At 47.5% G+C, this 18,561-nt stretch overlaps 1 protein-coding gene across 2 annotated transcripts in view; it reads left to right on the top strand.

The window, feature by feature from the left end:
- Positions 1–18,561, top strand: part of bcor (BCL6 corepressor) — a 55,066-nt gene that overhangs the window by 9,282 nt on the left and 27,223 nt on the right. Inside the window, exons 2-8 of one of the 2 annotated variants that reach the window (XM_060911933.1) lie at positions 2,645–2,723; positions 3,457–6,498; positions 7,741–7,797; positions 8,123–8,312; positions 11,229–11,447; positions 12,614–12,895; positions 16,472–16,671. In XM_060911933.1, coding sequence (XP_060767916.1) covers positions 2,721–2,723; positions 3,457–6,498; positions 7,741–7,797; positions 8,123–8,312; positions 11,229–11,447; positions 12,614–12,895; positions 16,472–16,671 — 3,993 coding nt within the window. In that variant the 5' untranslated portion in view covers positions 2,645–2,720. The remainder of the gene's footprint in view (positions 1–2,644; positions 2,724–3,456; positions 6,499–7,740; positions 7,798–8,122; positions 8,313–11,228; positions 11,448–12,613; positions 12,896–16,471; positions 16,672–18,561) is intronic. The other variant, XM_060911934.1, reaches the window with a different exon arrangement.

Below are 18,561 nucleotides of genomic sequence, written 5' to 3'. Positions count from 1 at the left end.
CTTTCTCCAGATAAATTTAGTCCACGCTGACGCCGTCTTTTGTGTTCGCTTGTATTTGACCGTAGCTCTTATTTCTACTCTGATTTCATTTTTCAAAGCTAGTTGATCAATCCGTTTTAGTAATTTAACAGAATATTTGTGCTACAAAGCTACATCGAGGCAAAAACGAATGTTTTTGTTGTCGTAAGGCAAAAATCGACATTGTAAAAAAAAAGTTGCTGGTCGTGAGTTAAGATCGACGGAGATTTGATTGGGCTCTTGCTCAAGTGTATTAATTAGTACAGCGGAGTTTTTTTTTTTTTGGGACAGATTCCACCACTGCAGCAAGCCATGACCTTTGAACTTCCTGTGAGCTTACCACAATGTAGCAGTTTCACTTCTGATCATGTTAAATGACCGCACGCTGAAATCTGCCTGTACGCTTTATTTGCAAAGGTGGAAATCTGAACTCTGTGCTCATGGTAGGCGGAGTGGTGATTTTACATCGCCTCGAGGTGTGAGCGAGCGAGCGAGCGAGTGTGTGTGCTGTGTTGAGATAAACCAGGGTGTATTCACACCTTGCACACAGTGTTCCTGGGATCTGCTTGTGATCCACCGTGACCCTGACCAGGATAAAGTGCTTGCGTCATATATTTGTTAACCTTCTCAGAAGCCACACCTCCATCTTTTACCGCAGGATTTATGAGGTCTTGTGTGCTTAAATCCACACCTCAAACCCGCCACGTTTTACACTCTGTCGTCTATTGCGTGCCAAGGTGGTGTTTTTGTCTTAAATCGCCTGTCTCACTGCCGACACGGAGCGACGCAGCTGCTCACACGCTTTCCTCGTGTCCTTGCCGTCTCCCCGTCAGAGTCACACATACACAGCGTGAAGAACAAAATCTAAACCAAAACACAAAACAGCTTTGATTGTTTTTTTTTCCACCAAATTCATGAAAAAAGCAACGTGTGTAGGCTGTGATTGTTCATTATTTGTAGATACTTGTCCTCGTTCCACAGTCTAGTTGCAAAATTATTGGCATGTGATATCGTCCTCGACATGGCAGCAGTTAGGTCTTGTCCTATTTTCTAATTCTAAGCGTTTGGTTTCGACAGGAAAGTGTGAGGCCATTTATATTTTATTCCTCTGTTCTTGGTTTTTTTTTTTTGGTCCACAAGTGTACTACATGTTAAAACTTCTTCTTCTTTCAGACACCTTTTTCCATCTTCATATCAATCAACAGCATGTGTTTCAGCGAGGACAATAACGGATGCGGAAAGATGACGTAAAAACTTCTTGATCTGGTTTATTAAACTGTTGATACGTGCACCAAACCCCGAGCCTGTTTAACGGGAAAACCCAGCAGATGTGTGAGTCTTGATTTAGAGCCAGGTTACTTTAACACCAAACAAAGGCACCTCTGAGAGTGTCGCTTTGCGATTGATTGCCTTTGAGCTGCATTTTCTCCTCTACAAGGAGGCGAGCGGTCTCCCGCTGAAGCAGCCCGGGACGCATAATGTACTCACACTAGCGCGCGGGGTCGTTAAGAGCGCGGAAAATGAGCGCGCAGGGGAGCGTGTGGCCGAACGATTCGCTCGGATTAGCCTTTAATGGACGGAGGAAGGGAATTGTAGGTCAAAAGAGAAGGCTAGAATTTACGCGGAGGACTTTCTGATGTGTTGACGGGAATTAATATACTTTTGTTGCTGTTCGTTTCTCGTCTGGATTATGATCCCGGTCCTGAAATAAAAGGTCTTTTGAATTAAGAAGAAAGAAAGCTAGGTTACGTAGGCCGTTATTATAATCGACTGTTTTTTATTGTGATCACGCGCAGCGAGGCTGAAATGGCAGGCCACGAACCCTCCCTGTTTAAACGTTCCGGCCTTGTTGCTACATGGGTTGCCATGGAAGTGACGAAAACACTCCAGCAGCGAGAGGATTTTGTGCGCGTGAGGCCGAAGCCCGCTTTGATTGATGAGACCGGGGGCGGTCTGCCTCCCTCCTTCAACGGCAGTGGCCGAGACCGCATCTGCAGATAAGAGCCCCGGGTCTGCCTTATTGAAATCCGAGGGCTCTGTAGAGCCATCAATAACGGAGGCGCGGCTTGCAAGCTCAACAAAGCTCCGCTTTTATGTCATTGCCAAGCGGTGGGGCTGGGTGATAGCATCTTTCCCTCAGTGGCGCTATGATGAAATTCCCCTCCTCCTCCTCCTCCTCATCTGCGGGCGCCGGGCATTTTGTGTGTGTGTGTGTGTGTGTGAAGGAGGAGGGTGAGCAGTGCATGGCGGCATTCCTTATCAGAGCGCTTGTGACTAGATAACAATGTCACGTGGTCTGAATCCTGCTCCGCAGCCTGGATCCGGGCCATGCGAACGCAGGCGTCTTTAGCAGAGACAGTCAGACTGAGGCCTGACCGGAGAGACTGTTTGCTTTTCTTTTTCTTTTCTTTTTTTTTCCCTCCCTTTTTTCCTTTTGTACTGAGCCCTGCCGAGCTAGCTGAAAACCTTCAACTGGAACTGTGTGAAAACTGTGCGTGTGTGAGAAAATGAAAAGATATGACCTTAGCTTTTAAAAAAAAAAAAAAAGGGTAAAAGCTATATAACGATGAAATTTGGTCTATTTTAGTACACGAACTCCACTTGAATTTTATTTTTCCTCTCACAGGAAGTCAATCAAGGGATGGTCCTGACGAGAACATCCACCGTGAACTAATCAAGCAGTAGAAGTCGTGATTCAAAGCATGGTAAGGTCTTTTTTTTTTTTTTTAAGACTGCTTATCATATGCATCATAAAAAAATGGATCCTGTGATGATATTTGTTTCTTGCCCTCACTCCCTTTTTTAACTGCCGTAATAAAACGTAACTTTTCCGCCCTTCCCGTTGTACATCCGTCCTCCATATGACATTTCTATTCCCTGCTAGTTGCTTTCTTGATTATTCACGTATGTAGACATTAGAGATCCGTGTAATTTAAATCCCCACCATCGTTTTGGCGTAGATGCGTGATGCGGGGTCTCTGGGGTTTGATGGGAAGACAGATCTGAGCTGTCTGCTGGGCATCATCTACAGCATACATCAAAGCCCTGTCTGCCCCCGCAGAAGCCTTGGAGAGGCCGACTTTTATGAACAATTTCCCTCTTGTGACCTTGACTACATTGTGCCGTCTGCACCGTTCAGACTTTAATGTGGGAGGGGGGGAAAATCACCCTTCGTGACTCCTTATTTAAATCTGACTTTATGTATAAGTTGTGTGAGTTACCCTTGGTTTTGATTCTGAAATTTGACCACAAATATGAAACTTTATGATTGTAGTTATAGAAATGTATGTGTTCTGATAATCGGTGTTTGCTTTATCATTGTATTCGTTTACTGTGATCCACATTAATTAACTGGAGTTAATAGTTTGTGGATGAACTGGCTTACTTTCTCTCTCTCTCTCTCTCTCTCTCTCTCTCTCTGTCTCTCTCCCCTTCTAGGTGGATGCAAGTGCAGCCTGCAGAATGAACCCACTCACAACACTCGATCGGATCGCCTTCGATCGGAGCAGCCTAATGCGGGAAAGCCTCCATGTTCATGGGGGAATGGTTTATCCGCCAGGAATCCGAGCCCTGCCAACGGAAAAAGGCTATGTTGGGGACCGGATGCCAGAATTACTCTATAAAACTGATGTGTCGTTGGATAGCAGAAAGGCCACTAATGGCTACGTTGGACTTTATAAAAGCCCGGCATCAGGGATTCAGAAACCTCTGGTTGTGCCTGGAGCCAGTGCAGAAGCTTTGGGCTTGGATAGGCGTGTTGGACCTGTTGAGAAGCCCTCTGACCTGGGACTAAATGGTGGCAGCAGCACCAGCTACCTGCGTCTCCCGTGGACGACTCCTTACCATGAGGCGGGACTGTATCCCTTTCTAGACTCCAGCAAGTATGCTGCTCTGAATATGTACAAGGCATCATTTATGTCACAGCCTTCACCATACCTGCCCCAACACCTGGCCTATCAATCGCTTTGTCCTGGGGCAGGAGGGAGTGCAGCCGGTGCTGAACGCTTGTTCTACATGTCCCCTTATCCTCCGGCCCCCATTTCGTCACCTCTTGCCCCTCCTTTAAGAATCCCCACAGCTACAGTAGCCCCTACAGCACTGTCCCCACTGGTGCATCATCAGGATAAAACCTTACAGAGTATTGGACCAAGGATTCACCATGAGCCCTCTGCATTTGGGCAGCAAGCCTTACATCAGCAAGCTCAGTCCCACCACCAGGCACAAAGTGAGAGACAACACTCTGGTAGTGGAAGTATTAATAACAGCAGCAAGTCCAATCGAATCCCTTCCAGCAAGAGCTCAAGCAGCAGCAGTAGTAGTACCAATAGTAGTAGCAGCAGCAGCACCATTAGTAGTAGTGCTAACATAACCAGCAACTCTAGTGCCAGTATACCAGTAGACTCGACCCCGTCTCTGGTGATGCAGGCACCCCGCCCCAGTCCAAGACCCTCCCAGCCCCCTATTGCTCCCCCACCTCTTGTTGACAGCACTTCAGACTTTCAAAAGACCGTATTTCGGAGTCCTTCCTCCTCATTATCAACCTCATCCACTCCGGCAATTTCCCATCCATTCTACATATCCCAAGAGCATCGCTCCCCACTAAGGCCTGCTAGTCAGAAGCCCAAGTCTAAAGAAGGGAGTTCAGAGCAGCACAGGAGTGGAGGAAGTGAGAGGAAAGGCTGTAGTTCACCCATTAAAACCTCCACTGAGAAACCTGTACAGCAGGGGCCCCCTACCAAAGACCCAGCAGACAAGCCATTAGACCTATCTGCTAAGATTATGGATTTTGAAGGAGCTCCTAATGGATTTCCTCCAAAGCTGGACGCTCTAGCAAATCTGGGCTACTCTCCCAACTCTCGTTATGGACTTCCTCCAAGCAGAGAGCTTCTAAAAGAGACTCTTTCCCCTTCGTCCTCTGCTGTCAGCACTTCTTCTAAAACGCCAGAGAGGCCTGAGATTATTAGCACTTTACACTCTTCCTGGGTGGTGCCAAGCACAGCCCAGGCACTCGGTTCAGAATCCAACCACAACAAAGGCTCCACGGTCATCAAAAATAAGAATCTGGAGCATGTCATTTCACAGCCAAGGAGCTCGTCGTGTCCGAGGATCGGAGAACCCAACAATAGTGTTGTATCAAACCCTGCTCCTGTTGTAGTAACATCAGCGTGCCGTCCATCATCTGCCTCACCATCTCCTAAGATAAATGGTGATTGGCCGAAGTCTTCTCCCACCCCACCAGAGAAGGTGCAATCTACTAATCGTGGTAGCAGCCAGCCACTGGCCTCAAAGCCTGTGAAGACCCCTAAAAAATCAGATATGCCTGAAATTGGCTTCAAACCCCAGCAGCCTCACATAGAAAATGGGCATCCTCCCCCTCACCTCTACATGACCCAAGGGGAAGCCTACCTGCCCACTAGCTTGGCCTACGCTAACAGATACCTTCCATACTCTGTTCCAGATAGCATGTCGCTGCCACACTTGCAGTTGCCCAGCAAAGGGCCAGTGTACCCTCATCCGGTCCTGCTGAACAGCAACAGCTTGTATTCCACTCGTTTGCCTCATAAGCCTGGTCTTCATTATGGAATACCATCTAGTCACGGAGAGTATGTAACCTACCATGATTCGCAAGAGATGGTTCATCCCCTAATGTCTCCCCACTTGCCTCTTGACCCCAAAGTCAATGAGCGACTTGATCTGAGGTCCAGGCCTCAGGAGAAGACTTGGCAGCATGAGGAGTCCCCTTACAAACAGCACAGTGTGTCGGACATGGACACGCGCTACACAGCTGATAGGGAATCTGAGGGGCCAGAAGTTTTGGGCTGTAAACCTCACACGGCAAGCAAAGATGACATTGTCTGCATTGACCTGGTCCAAGACGACACAGATGGTACTCCTGAGCCAGACAAGTACAGCACTACTCCTGCCAAACTGAGAGAGCCCACCAAGCCAGCCAGCAGTGGCACAGGGGATGGGACGAGGAGTACTGGTAATTCCAAAGCGAAGGAGCCAGAACTCATGCAGATTCTGCGCGCTAGCCAGCCAGTTGAATACAAGCCAGCTGAGGCTGAGCGGCGGCCAGATCCCTGCAGTCCTCCAGAGCCACAGGAGCGGGCTGACTCTCCTGGGCAAAGCCAGGGCGAGGAGAGTTCCAGTGAGCACAGCCCGCTGCCTCCTTTGCTGGAAGAGCAGACTCTGCGCTGCGCCAGGACCTCCGGCGACAGGGTCCGACCAGACGCCGCAAATTTCAAACCCGATAGGCACCATGCCATCCGGCAGTATATGGATCTGGGCAAGGAACGAGAAAACATGGAATCTCCTGAGGACGAGGAAGACGGACATGGGTGCTCTAAAAACAAACGTTCCAGCCTGGCTAAGAGGATCGCCAACTCCTCCGGATATGTGGGTGACCGCTTCAAGTGCGTCACCACTGAACTTTACGCTGATTCAAGTAAATTGAGCCGGGAACAGCGTGCCCTGCAGGTAAGCAACAGATACAGATTTGTGCTGATATCAAATCTTAAACATCAAACACAGTTTTCAGAATGTACTTTGGGTTGAAGTTCAGGTGATTCTGATGGCACATTTTTGTTTCAAACAAAGACGCTTAGCTAACTTCTCGGAAAAGACCCGTCAGTAAAATTCTTTCAAAATGCATTCTCTTCAGTCCGAGCGCGAACAGCTGTAGTTGCTCTGCGAGGCAGTTCTTGCATCAGATTGTTACGCTGAGTCATATTGAAAGCCTCAGTAGTTATGGCTGGCTGTTATTCACACACCAGTCCTCCGCCATCCCCCCGTCACTTTTTTTTTTTTTTACACCCTGCTGCAAGGCGGGCAGGTTTTGGCAGCAGCAGTAAGGGCGAGGAACGAACACGATGTGGTTTTTCGAGCGTGTGGTGTGTGTATTAAGGGTTAACACAACATACCATCTCGTGGTAATACTTGAGGAAGCCACTAACCTGCAGGCAAGACCTAAAGACTTGGGAGGGTGTATGACACTGATATAAGCGCTATACGTAGATGCCTTCTATTCTTCCTATACTCACACACGCGCGCGCACACACACGCACGCGCGCAGACACTCTCTCCAGGCTTGCTGTGTGCGTGCAGTGCCAGCCCTCCCAGCTTAAGTGAAATCCGGCCCATTCATTTCTGATGGGGAAGATTAGAGGTCTTCAGCAGCAGCGAGACGAGTGCTCTGCCTGGCAGTCATTAGTGCGCACACACACACACACGTGCGCGCACACACACACAGTGCAGACGGATGGGCAGTAGGCGTTTTAACGAACGCCATATTCTATCCATGATGGACCGAGGACTTTTAAAGAAAACCGTATGTGATGGTTTCCTGGATTCAGAGTCCTGGCTTTAAAACGTTCTCTCTTGAGAAAAGTCCTTTTCAGTCCAGGACTAAACTTTTGGAATTTTTAGGATGTTTTTCAGCTTAAACCCTCGTTTTAAAAATAAAAATTTGAATAATGTTCGCTTGACACCCGTAAATTCACGTAGATTTATTTAACTGACGCATTCATGTAGGTAAAAGAAGAACAGAAAACATGTTGCTTTATTGTTTTCTTAGCTACAACAGCATCAACTCCGTCATAACGATAGACCTGTGTTTGTCTGCTAATTTATTATTATTATTTTTAAAATCAATGTTTCTGTGTTTAAATGATTGTGTTTACTGGGAAAAAATGATTTTGAGCACACATTCTAATCACTTAGATCGAAGTCCTATCAGCAGAGGACAGTAATTTCAGTCAGCCAGCCGCTAACTGGGAGGTTAGTGCTTTAATATTTTTTTTTTACATTGCTAATCAAAGGTGAAATGAGTAACACTTGGTGTTGTGCACCACACAGAAGGTTGCGTAGTGACTCAGATTGTTGTGCGTTTCATGTCTTTAGGGAAAATGAATCCTGTGGCGTGACATTGACATTTTTTGATTTCCATATGCAAAATTCATGATTTAAAGTGCATTTAGCGTCGCGCAAAGGTTAGTAGTGAAGTGTGCAAAATTTGCATCTAGCGTTCCTGGTCATGGATTGCGTATACGTGTGTGTGTGTGTGTGTGTGTGTGTGTGTGTGTGTGTGTGTGTGTGTGTGTAGCGAGCAATGATGCGTTTCTCCGAGCTGGAGCTGAAGGAGAAAGAGGGCTGCGCGTCTTCCAGCACCGGGTCGTGGAGAGAGCGAGAGAAAGAGAAAGAGCGAGAGAAGAGTTTGGCTGAGAGCCAGCGTGGAGAAACGGAGTGGGAGCAGAGCCAGCGCTGCTCCAAACCTCCAACAGAGCAGCACAACGGTAACACACACACACACACACACACACTTTCGCTCTCGCTAGCTGTGTAATGTTCTTTCGTCTCCATCTTATTGATGGCAGTCTGACTAAAAACGAAACCATCACCTTTTACATGCCAGTGTTTATTCGCTACCTGAGATTCCACACTGCTGAATTCTGGACTCTGATTGGTCAGAAGGTGTGGATTAGTTTTCTAAAACAGCAGCTTTGACAGTAGCGCAGGTTTATATGAACGCGCTCGGACAGCAGACGCTTCACTAATAATAACCGCTAACGGAAGGAGTCTCCAGCGTCAGCGCTTTGTAACACTCAGAGGTGAAGGTGCACCTCAGTTTCTCGACATCTTCAGGACAGAGCGGTTCACGCTTCTTTGCGGTTTCTCGCTAACGGGCTGGTGACAGAACGACCGCTCGAACGCAAGCGAGAACAAAAACGAGCAACGTTAACAACAATTTTAATAAACGGATGAAAATGATCCTACGTCGTTCTGTATTACATAATTTCGAATGGATTTCGGCTCCTGCTCACTGAGGAACATCTCGCTATAATGACTAGCGTGTCAGTCACCAAAGAGCTAGCAGCTAGCATGGTCGCTGCACGATGTCCGCGAGTTCGTTTTAACTCCGGAGCCACAGACTTGTACAAATCACAAACACGACCGTTAGCTCGGAGTTTAAGCCATAAACGCACAGTTTAGCCAAACGTCCGATGAAAGCTGCCTTCTGAACAGGATCATCTTCATAGAGGTATAAAAAAAAAGAAAAAGAAAAAAAAAATGCAGCACATCTCAAGAACTCAGGCCAGTGTTCTCTTTGTTTTCATGCCCTCACACTATCTATCTATCTATCTATCTATCTATCTATCTATCTATCTATCTATCTATCTATCTATCTATCTATCTATCTATCTATCTATCTATCTATCAGCTGCTGTTTCTCTCTCGTTTTTCTCCATCGCTACTGTTTTGTCTCTCTCGTGAAAAAGGGACAGTCCCTTCTGCTGTGGCGCCAACCCAGCGCGGTAAACAGCACTTCCTCCCCCGCCGCACTCAGACAAAAGACCCACACACACTCGCGCTCACACACTCCTTTCTGTCAGCACGTGGTGTGTTGCTGTCTGTTTTCCTCTCCTGCTAATGGAACGATGCCATTATATTTGCAAATTTGCATAAATGTGGCAGTGACCTCCCTCTCCCTCGAGAAGTGTGTGCGTGTGTGTGTGTGTGTGTGTGTGTAGAGAGAGAGAGGTGGAGGTGTGAGGACGGTGTGTGTTTAGGGGGTAGAAGTCTTGGCCAAGTTTCTGTCTGTTCTGGAGGTCGCGCTCTCTCTCTCTCTCTCTCTCTCTCTCTTTCTCTCTTTGAGTCTGTCTGTCTTTCTCCGAGTCTCTCTCTCTCTGAATCTGTCTTTCTCTCTCTCACTCACTCTCTCTCACTCTGACTCTTTCTATTTTTCGCTCTCTCTCAGTCTGTCTATCTTTCTGTCTTTCTCTCTGAGTGTCTCTCTCTGAATCTGTCCATGTTTCTCTCTCTCTCTCTCTCTCTCTCGCTCTCTCTCTGTGTGTTATTAGTGGACATTTTTCACCAGAACGGTTTCGCCCCCCCCCCCCAAAAAAAAAAAAAAATCCGGACGCCATGGAACAGGGTTGCCATGGAGACCCACTTTGGCAGAGAGTTGCCATGGAGCTGACGTAGCCATGAATTATGGGATGTATGTGTCACGAGATGCCCGTGCGTGCGTGCGTGCGTACGTGTGCGCCTGGGGCACAACAAGCAGCCTTCTTGTCTGGGCCAGTAGAAGGGCAGGCCCACTGGAGTGTGTGTGTGTGTGTGTGTGTTTCAGGGGGTTCCAGTGAGTAACCTCAGAGGAATTAGGATGGTAAAATGGTGTGTGTGTGCGCGCACGCCTGTTGCGGTCAGAAACGGAAAGTGTGGTGGCTAAAGTTGGAAAGTACGCGTGTGTTGTGTTGAGAAAAGGAAGTCTGTGTGTGTGTGTGTGTGTGTGTGTGTGTGTGTGTGTGTAAAAACGTATTTAAAAGTTTCATTTGAATTGTAATTAAAGGTTTAATAATTCTGGACCCCCCCAAGGGTCCACTCAAACGTCAGCTCGTTTCTGAGCACCGCGTCACTCTGGACGCTTACTACACATAACAGGAAGGATCCCCGTCAGTAACGCAGTGCACATAACACGCAGCCGCATGGCGTCTCGGTGTCAGAAATGGGTGGGGTCGAGGAGTTTGTGCATTTGTTTTTTTTAATATATATATATTTCGGTTAAAATTTGTGGGAGGAAAAATCCACACTGTCAGGATTTCAACATTCAAACGTTTTCACAAAATTCACACTGTGACTTGTAGGGAAAAAATTTAAACAAGTGCTTGAGCAATGAAATCTCTGTGTTCATACCGAGTGTGTGTGTGTGTGGTGGTGGGGGTGGGGGGGGTCCGGAGCGTGAGCCCCGGGCGTCTGTTTTTGATCCACGCTGCTGCTTGGAGACGTTCTCAAGAAGCCTTTTACTGCCACGCACAGTGGAGGGGGGTTGGGGGGGGGTGTCGGAGAGCTGGAAAGCTGCCTAAGCTCTCAGCACGGATGTTTCAGGCTAATTTAAACTCGGAGAGAGTGTGTGTGTGTGTGTGTGTGTGTGTGTGTGTGTGTGTGAGAGAGAGAGAGAGAGAGAGAGAGAGTCTGAATGTTCTGTTCGTATGGGGAAAGGGGGAAAGGGTGTGGTGAAACTAACGCAAACATGAGGGTGTCCAGGGAACAGGGGGAAGTGGGGGAAGTGGGAGGGGTGTGTGTGTGTGTGTGTGTGTGTGTGTGTGTGTGTGTGTGTGTGTGTTTTCCTTTAGTTCTTCAGCTCCAGTTTTCTCTTTCAACACCAAACACAAAGATATGTTGTGGCTAACGTGTGTGTGTGTGTGCAGGTGGGAACCGCGTCCCTGTCCTGCAGCGCTGTGGTCCTCCAGAACGAGACGTGAGGGAAGAGAGGAAGGAACAGAGCCAAGCCCACCAGGACACCAAGCACTCAGCCGAGGACAGAGAGAAGGATGGAGAGAAAGAGCGAGGGAGGGAGAGACAGAGAGACGAAGACGAGGAGGAGGAAAAGCCCACTGTGCCGGCCAAACGGGCGCGACTCATGCCAGGTAAAGAGCAACCTCGTTTCATTCCATCATTCGTTTTGCGTGTGTGTGTTGTGTGTGCTCATGCTCTTTGATCGCCTCAACCTTTTTTTTTATTGGCGTCACATGTTTTGTATAAAGCTACACGTGGGGTGTGTGTGTGTGTGTGTGTGTGTCCATCTGACACTCCGTGTCACCGTGGCTTTGTGTTTGGGCTAAAGGCCGTTTTCATGGCTGACATCAAAACAGTCTTTGTGTAGCGCTAGTCTTTTCAACATTCTCCCAGCCTGTGTGTGTGTGCGTGCGTGCGTGCGTGTGTGTGTGCGTGCGTGCGTGTGCGCGCGCACGAACATGTGCATCGTAAATCTGTGGTTTTTAATGTCTGTCTTGGGGAAACTCAACAGAAGTCCTAAATGTCCCAAAGCAGAAACTTGAGTTGGGGGAATTTCTGCTTCCTGTTTCTCTTCAGGGTTTCTGTTGTTCCATGATGTAAATTGTGTCCATGTTACCGTGGTGACGTGGGAAAAAAAAAATTTCAAGGAAAATGATATGAGCTGTGACGAAGTCATGTTGCATAACAGAGTTAGATGGTTCGTGACCTGAGTGTGTGGGATAACGGCGTCCTCCTTTACAACCAGCACTTGGGATTAATTAGTTTGCGAACCTCGTTAAAGCTAGGGTGCGAGTGCACCTGCGAAATCGTACAAAAACAGGCCTCGTACGTCTCGGATCTCTTATCTCTGTGGTCTTTAATCTTGAACTTTTTTTTTTTTTTTTTAGATCATTGTCGGTGGGTGTGGCTTCCAAATATAACAACTTTATCCTGTTCTCGCCGGCAGCGACGCTTGTTTTTGTCGTCGTCTCCGTGCGAAAACTATCCAACATTGAACGAATTACATTTACGTAATATGTACGATTCACAATAGAAACTTCTTCAAGATTTGCGTTAAGACGTTTTGACGAAGTAGACGCGTAGAATAAAAATCTGTCAAAAACGACATCAGTAATTATTACTCATGTCGCTTTGTGGGACATTTTCTCCGAAATCAGCTGCTTTTTCTGTCCGTCGCATTTCCCCGACGCGCCCTTGTTTCTCAACCTGACTGCATTTTTGTGATCTGTTGCGAGAGTGTGCTTAAAACAAAACAACAACAAAAACCTCCTGTTTGTTTTGTTCTCCGTCTGGACAGAGGCTTGGCGGCAGCCGTCCGAACAGGAAGTGAAGAACCTGAAGGTGTGTATCGAGCTCACTGGTCTGAGGCTCAGCAAACCGCGGCAGCTCCAGCATCTCCAGGAGCTCTGGGAGCGCCATGACAAGCCTGACCTCTGCCCCCACGAGGGGTCGAAGGTCACGCCCTGCGCTGAAAGAAAGAGCAAGACAAATGGGGACGTAGAGAAAGGAGCGAGGAGGAGGGTGGAGGAGGAGAGGGGGTGGAGCAGAGACACTCTGGGATACGCAGACGCCGATGCAGGTAAGAAACGCGAGCAAGAGTGTCAAGGTTCTCTCTCTCTCTCTCGTGTTCTGTTTTTTTTTCTCCCTAACTCACTGGTTCTTCGACATGTCGCTAATAAAGAACCAAAAATCTGACTGAAAACGTTGCACCAGTTTCCGAGGTCCACTTTTCCGCCTCTTTCGAGTTACGTTCTGACGTCGTGTCTCTTTTTCTCTTCCTCAGATTTTTGTCTGTAAGGTGAAGGTAAAGAATTTAAAAATGGCACAAAGTGTGTGTGTGTGTGTGTGTGTGTGTGTGTGTGTGTACGCTTTGAATTTCTGTAAAAATGTTGCATGCTTTTGTGATCAAGATCCTAAACGTGGCCGAGTTTCACCTAAAGCTTTCCTTTTTTTAATTGGTCTTTTCTTTTTCTGCGTTCAGAAGATCTTTCATTTTCATTTCCGATGAAAGAGGCCTGAACTGAGCTCAGACACGTTTTATCATCAGTTCTTTCTTTTTCTTTCTGTTTTTCTTTGCCTTGTATGCTCTCTCTCTCTCTCTCTCTCTCTCTCTCTCTCGTTCTTCTCCTCAGTCTCAGGCTCTGTGTGATGCAGTAAGCGACCCGAACCCAAACATACCACATCGAGCTTCAACCTGCTTCTTTCCTCCTCCTCCTCCTCTCTCATTTTTCTTCTCCGTCTCTTCTTTCCTCGCTCTGACACCAGCTGTGGGATTCCAACAAAAAGAAACCCAAATGTGGCCCAAACACACTGAACCAATTTCTAAACAAGTTCCTCCTTTCTTCCTTTTCCGTTCCTCGTCTCTCTCTGGGTCTGAGTCTGTTCTTCTGTCGTTTTCTCTCCGTCTTTGTTGTGGCTCCCCCCTCCCCGTTCCTGTTTTCTTTTTTTTGTGTGAGATAAAGGGACAAGAAGCCCAAATGTGACCCAAACAATAAAGCGTTCTTTTTTTATTTTGCTCTTGAGCGGATTTCTCCTCGTTGTGTCCGTGACACATGAACAGTGAACGTCACTGAGCTGTAAAGCACCTCGACGGTAAATGTGTTCAGAGAGCAAGAGACTCGTTATTATGGCGTTCGAGTCAGCTGCTGATTAGTGTGCAAGTGTGCGTTGGTCCCAGCCAGACTGTGGGAGAACGCGCGTGTGTGTGTGTGTGTGGATGTTTTGGATGCTTCTCGGGGGAGTGTGATGGACTGGTTTAGGAGCATGTGTGTATGGCGTGGTTTTGGGCATGTGCAGCGAGAGCCGGGTTGTTTTTAGACACATGTGTGCGCTCCATCAACACCGACGTCCGGACCGTTTTAGCCCTGACTCAGATGCCGAGGGCTGCGTCTCAAACGCCACACTCTGGTTAGGAAACATTCCCGAATCCCCCAGCAACAAACTCGCTGACGTTGCCGAAAGTTAACACGATTTCCTCGAAAATGTAAAACTGTCCATTTTTTAAACAGTGACACTGAAATCTGCTCCCAATGAACAGTTGAGGAAATAAGATAACTAGTTTGCTTGTTAAATAACAAACACGTAGCTTGCGATCATGTTTACGTTATATTTCGCGTTTATATTTGAATCCAGGAGTTTAATTAGCAGCTTCTTGGAGGAAACTCAGCCTCTCGTTGTTCAGCTGTTATTTCTAATGAGCAGAAAGACGCTGCTGCCTGTCGCGGATGTCCTTATGATATCGTTAAGCTACTTCGAGAGCAGCTAGCTGTAGCGGAAAATCATTGTTCTACCAGTGTAAATTCTTTGATGACTGAGATTTACCGATGATTGATTGATTGATTAACGCGGCCATTTTGTTGCGCAGCATCATGGCTGTCGTTAAGCTAGTTCTCCTATAGCTAGCTTTAGCTAACCACATTTCTAACGCAGCGTCTTTAAACATTTGTTCATGTGAGATTAGTGAACAGTCTGTGTGACAAATTTCTACAATATTGAACAATAGCGCTCTCCACGAACCGACGCTGCGAAGTCATTGTTCGACCACAGGACACGTTTCGATGACGAAAGCTTTTTTTTTCGTCGCGTCACATGTCGAGGAGAAGGCGATACCCCGGCGATATTTGACAGCATCGACTATTTTCGTTACACGAGCGTCAGCTGCAAAGCTACAGCTCAATCTGGTCTCCCCGCCTCCAGAGACAAACGGAAAGAACATGGAACCCCGAGGCGGACGAGAAAACCGAAGGGAGAGAATGATGGACAGGGAGAGAGAGGCAACGGAGCGAGGGAAGGAAACGGAGGGATAAAGAGCACGAGGCAGATTAGAGGAGCGATTTTCTCACTGCCGTCATCCTGCGCTAATGAGTCCTGCTGACTGACGGCAGGCTGCTTCTCTCTCTCTCTTTCTTTCTCTCACGCGCACACACTCAAACAGCACGGTTGCGGAATCTCATGGCTCATTGGGCTGAGACATGCGTTGTCTGGACAATGCCGTTACAATTGTGTGCGCAAGCGTGTGTGTGTGTGCGTGCGTGCGTCAGTCTGTCAAGTGTTTTGGCTGCTGTACTCTGTGCTGGCATTTTATCAAGCGTCTGCAGGCACGGAGTGTGTGAGGTGGAAAGATTTTCGCCTGCCTTGTTCTCTCTGTCTGACGAAACGGGAAGAGTGTGTGTGTGTGTGTGTGTGTGTGTGTGTGTGTGTGTGTGTGTGAGAGAGAGAGAGAGAGAGCTTGTGTGTCCAGTTCCGTGCTAATGGGAGGCTAATGTCCCCCAGATGTCCCTGTCAGAGTCTCACACACACTTTTCAGATGGAAACACACACGTGCACGCACACACAAACTAATTTGCGTCGCCTGTGACAGGGTGTGAGAGACGAGTCACACGCGCAAGTCACAGAGAATTCAGTTAGCCTCAGGCGTGTGTGTGTGTGTGGAGAGAGAGAGAGAGAGAGAGAGTTCAGTGTTTTGAAGCTTCTGTTTGATCGTGTTTTTTTGGAATCACTTTAAAAGCTGTTGCTCTGCCTTTTCTAGAGCTGCTATTCATTTGTGTGTGTGTGTGTGTGTGTGTGTGTGTGTGTGTGTGTGTGTGTGTGTGTGTGTGTGGTCCCAGTGGGTCTCGGGGACGTAATTAGCCTGTTGGAAGGAAAGTGCTTTGCGCAGTTTGCCCAGAGGGACTCCGTTTTTCTCTCTCCCTCCCCTCACACCCTCCCTTCTCTCTCTCTCTCTTGCACCCACACGCTTGCGTGTCTGCAGACGCGTCCGTGTGAGAAATTTCCCCAGCGCTGTAGGGCTCTCGGCATGCTTTCAACGAACGTGTGTGTGTGTGTGTGTGCGGGGTTGAGAGCGAGTGATGAATAATGGAACAGATGTGGAGCGCAGGTCTCGCTCTGTTTCAGCCGAGCTGCCTTCTGCTCGCGCTCACGTTCTCGCCTGCTCTCATTTCTCTCTCTCTCTCTCTCTCTCTCTCTCTCATTTTCTTGGTTATTGTTTCATCGTGCTGCATCATCCAAATCTGCAATCCCACGACAGCTACACACACACACATACACACACGTTTATTATTTGGGCTCTCCCTTCCTTTAACAAGGTTCGTTACCTAACAAGACCTCGGCGTTGATTTCCGTATCCCTGAACATTCTCTCTTTCTCTCTTCCACAGCCGTCCCTGTCCTGTCTGCGGAAAAGCTCCGCCCCTCACCATGTCCCGACGACGCCCTTTCGTCTCGCCCACGGCGTCACGGCGACCCCGAAAAACCCAAAGGCAAGCGCCAGTGCAAGACCAAGCACCTCGGGCAACGGGAGCTCCGAGCACTCGCGCAGCCAGCCAATGAGGAACTTAGCCCCGCCCACCTGCTCAAGGTGAGTGCTTTGTGTGCGTTTTAGAAGTTTCCTGGTTTTCACGCTTCGCCTGAGCCAGTCTGAGGCTGGATCACTAATAGCTGTGGTGTTAATCTTCCTAATTAGGAGCTGTGCACTCCTTTCTGCTCCTTCCGCCCGACTCTGCTCTGTGTGTGTGTGTGTGTGTGTGTGTGTGTGTGTGTGTGTGTGTGTGTGTGTGCGCGCGCGCTCAGAGCGTGACTGTCGTGACCTCTTCTTGCACTGAAACACAATCTCCCAGCAGAGGGAGGGAAGGAGGTGGAGGGAGGAAGTCTGGCCTCTCTCTCTCTCTCTCTCTCTCTCTCTTTCTCTCTGCGCTCTTTTTTTGCCTCCGGAGTGAAATGTCTCCCTCGTGAAGCAGATTCTTTGACCGGCTTGCGCACTCACGGCCCACGTTTTATTGCCCCGAACGTGCCTGTATGAGCATACAGGCTTTGACTTGAAAAGTGATTACGGGAACATAAATTACCGCCGTTCTTCTCCACGCTGGCCTCCAAAACGCTCGTTTATGCAGCCTTTCCAATCTTAAAGGGACAGATGGGTGAAAAAAATCAAATTTACACCATTTTCCAGCCAAGCCGTGGTTAGTTTCCGATGTTTTTGTACTGGAGCTATGGGGCTAATGTCGTTCACGTAATGGAAGGCTGTCTCACTCAGAATCGCTCCTCTAAATTCTTCGTGTACTTTCTTCAAACATCATTAACCTCCATAATTCCATTTTTAAGCACATTTTGTAAAAAAGTAGTGTGTTATTTAAGTAAGCTGTTCATAAACAAGGTAAATTAAAGACTGGGATTCCAGATGTTCCAGCTCCTTTACCTTTAACGCTAGCACAACAAAGATTTATTTTATTTTTTTTATTTTGTGGTATAAAGATGATGTAATGGTTCCCGCGAATTATCGACTCGGATGTTGCACTGAAGGACTCCACTGCTTTGCGCAGTACAGCAGGATTTCAAAAAGAACTCGCAAGCTACATATTACCTGCGAGTTGGCTACAAAAGCTAAAAAAAAAATGTCGGTGGTGAAATTGCACATAAACTGGACTTAGCTGTTCGTGAACTCGGCGAGATGTAGCGGCGTTTTCACCAGTTCGCTACAACACGGCATCCTCTGGTGAAAAACGGCACTCGGAACAAATATATTTCCAGGATGTGGCTAAACTTGATTACGCAAACTAATCAGGGGCGGGTTTCCCCAAAAGCATCGTAGCACAAAGATCATTGTTAAATGGTAGAGCGAGCATCACAATGAACACTCTCTCTCCGAGTTAAGATGCTCTTAGTGTTAAGAGGCCTTTGGGAAACCCAGCCCTGTCTGATGTGGAACAGAATGAGAGAGTTCTTCGTGAATTTTATTCAAGTTGTGTTTTACATTGAGTTGTATTTCACTTTTACTCAAGTGCCTTTTACTCAAGTCATATTTTGAGTCACCTTTTACTCGAGTTGCCTTTTACTCAAGTCGTGTTTTGAGTTGCCTTTTACTTGGGGTGCCTTTTACTTGAGTCGTATTTTGAGTTGCCTTTTACTCGAGGTGCTTTTTACTCAAGTCATGTTTTGAGTTGACTTTTACTTGGGGTGCTTTTTACTCGAGTCGTATTTAGAGTTGCCTTTTACTCGAGGTGCCTTTTAATCGAGTCATATTTTGAGTTGCCTTTGACTTGGGGTGCTTTTACTCGAGTCATATTTTGAGGTGCCTTTTAGTTGAGTCATATTTGGAGTTGCCTTTTACTCGGGGTGCCTTTTACTTGAGTCGTATTTGAATTGCCTTTTACTTGGGGTGCCGTTTACTTGGGGTGCCTTTTACTCGAATCATATTTGGAGTTGCCTTTTACTTGAGGTGCTTTTTCTCAAGTTGCCTTTAACTCGAGTT

Source organism: Neoarius graeffei, chromosome 27 (genome assembly GCF_027579695.1).
Source record: "Neoarius graeffei isolate fNeoGra1 chromosome 27, fNeoGra1.pri, whole genome shotgun sequence".
Taxonomy (NCBI): domain Eukaryota; kingdom Metazoa; phylum Chordata; class Actinopteri; order Siluriformes; family Ariidae; genus Neoarius; species Neoarius graeffei.
Note: the sequence above shows the minus strand (reverse complement) of the source record. Positions and strands in the feature narration are given on the sequence as shown.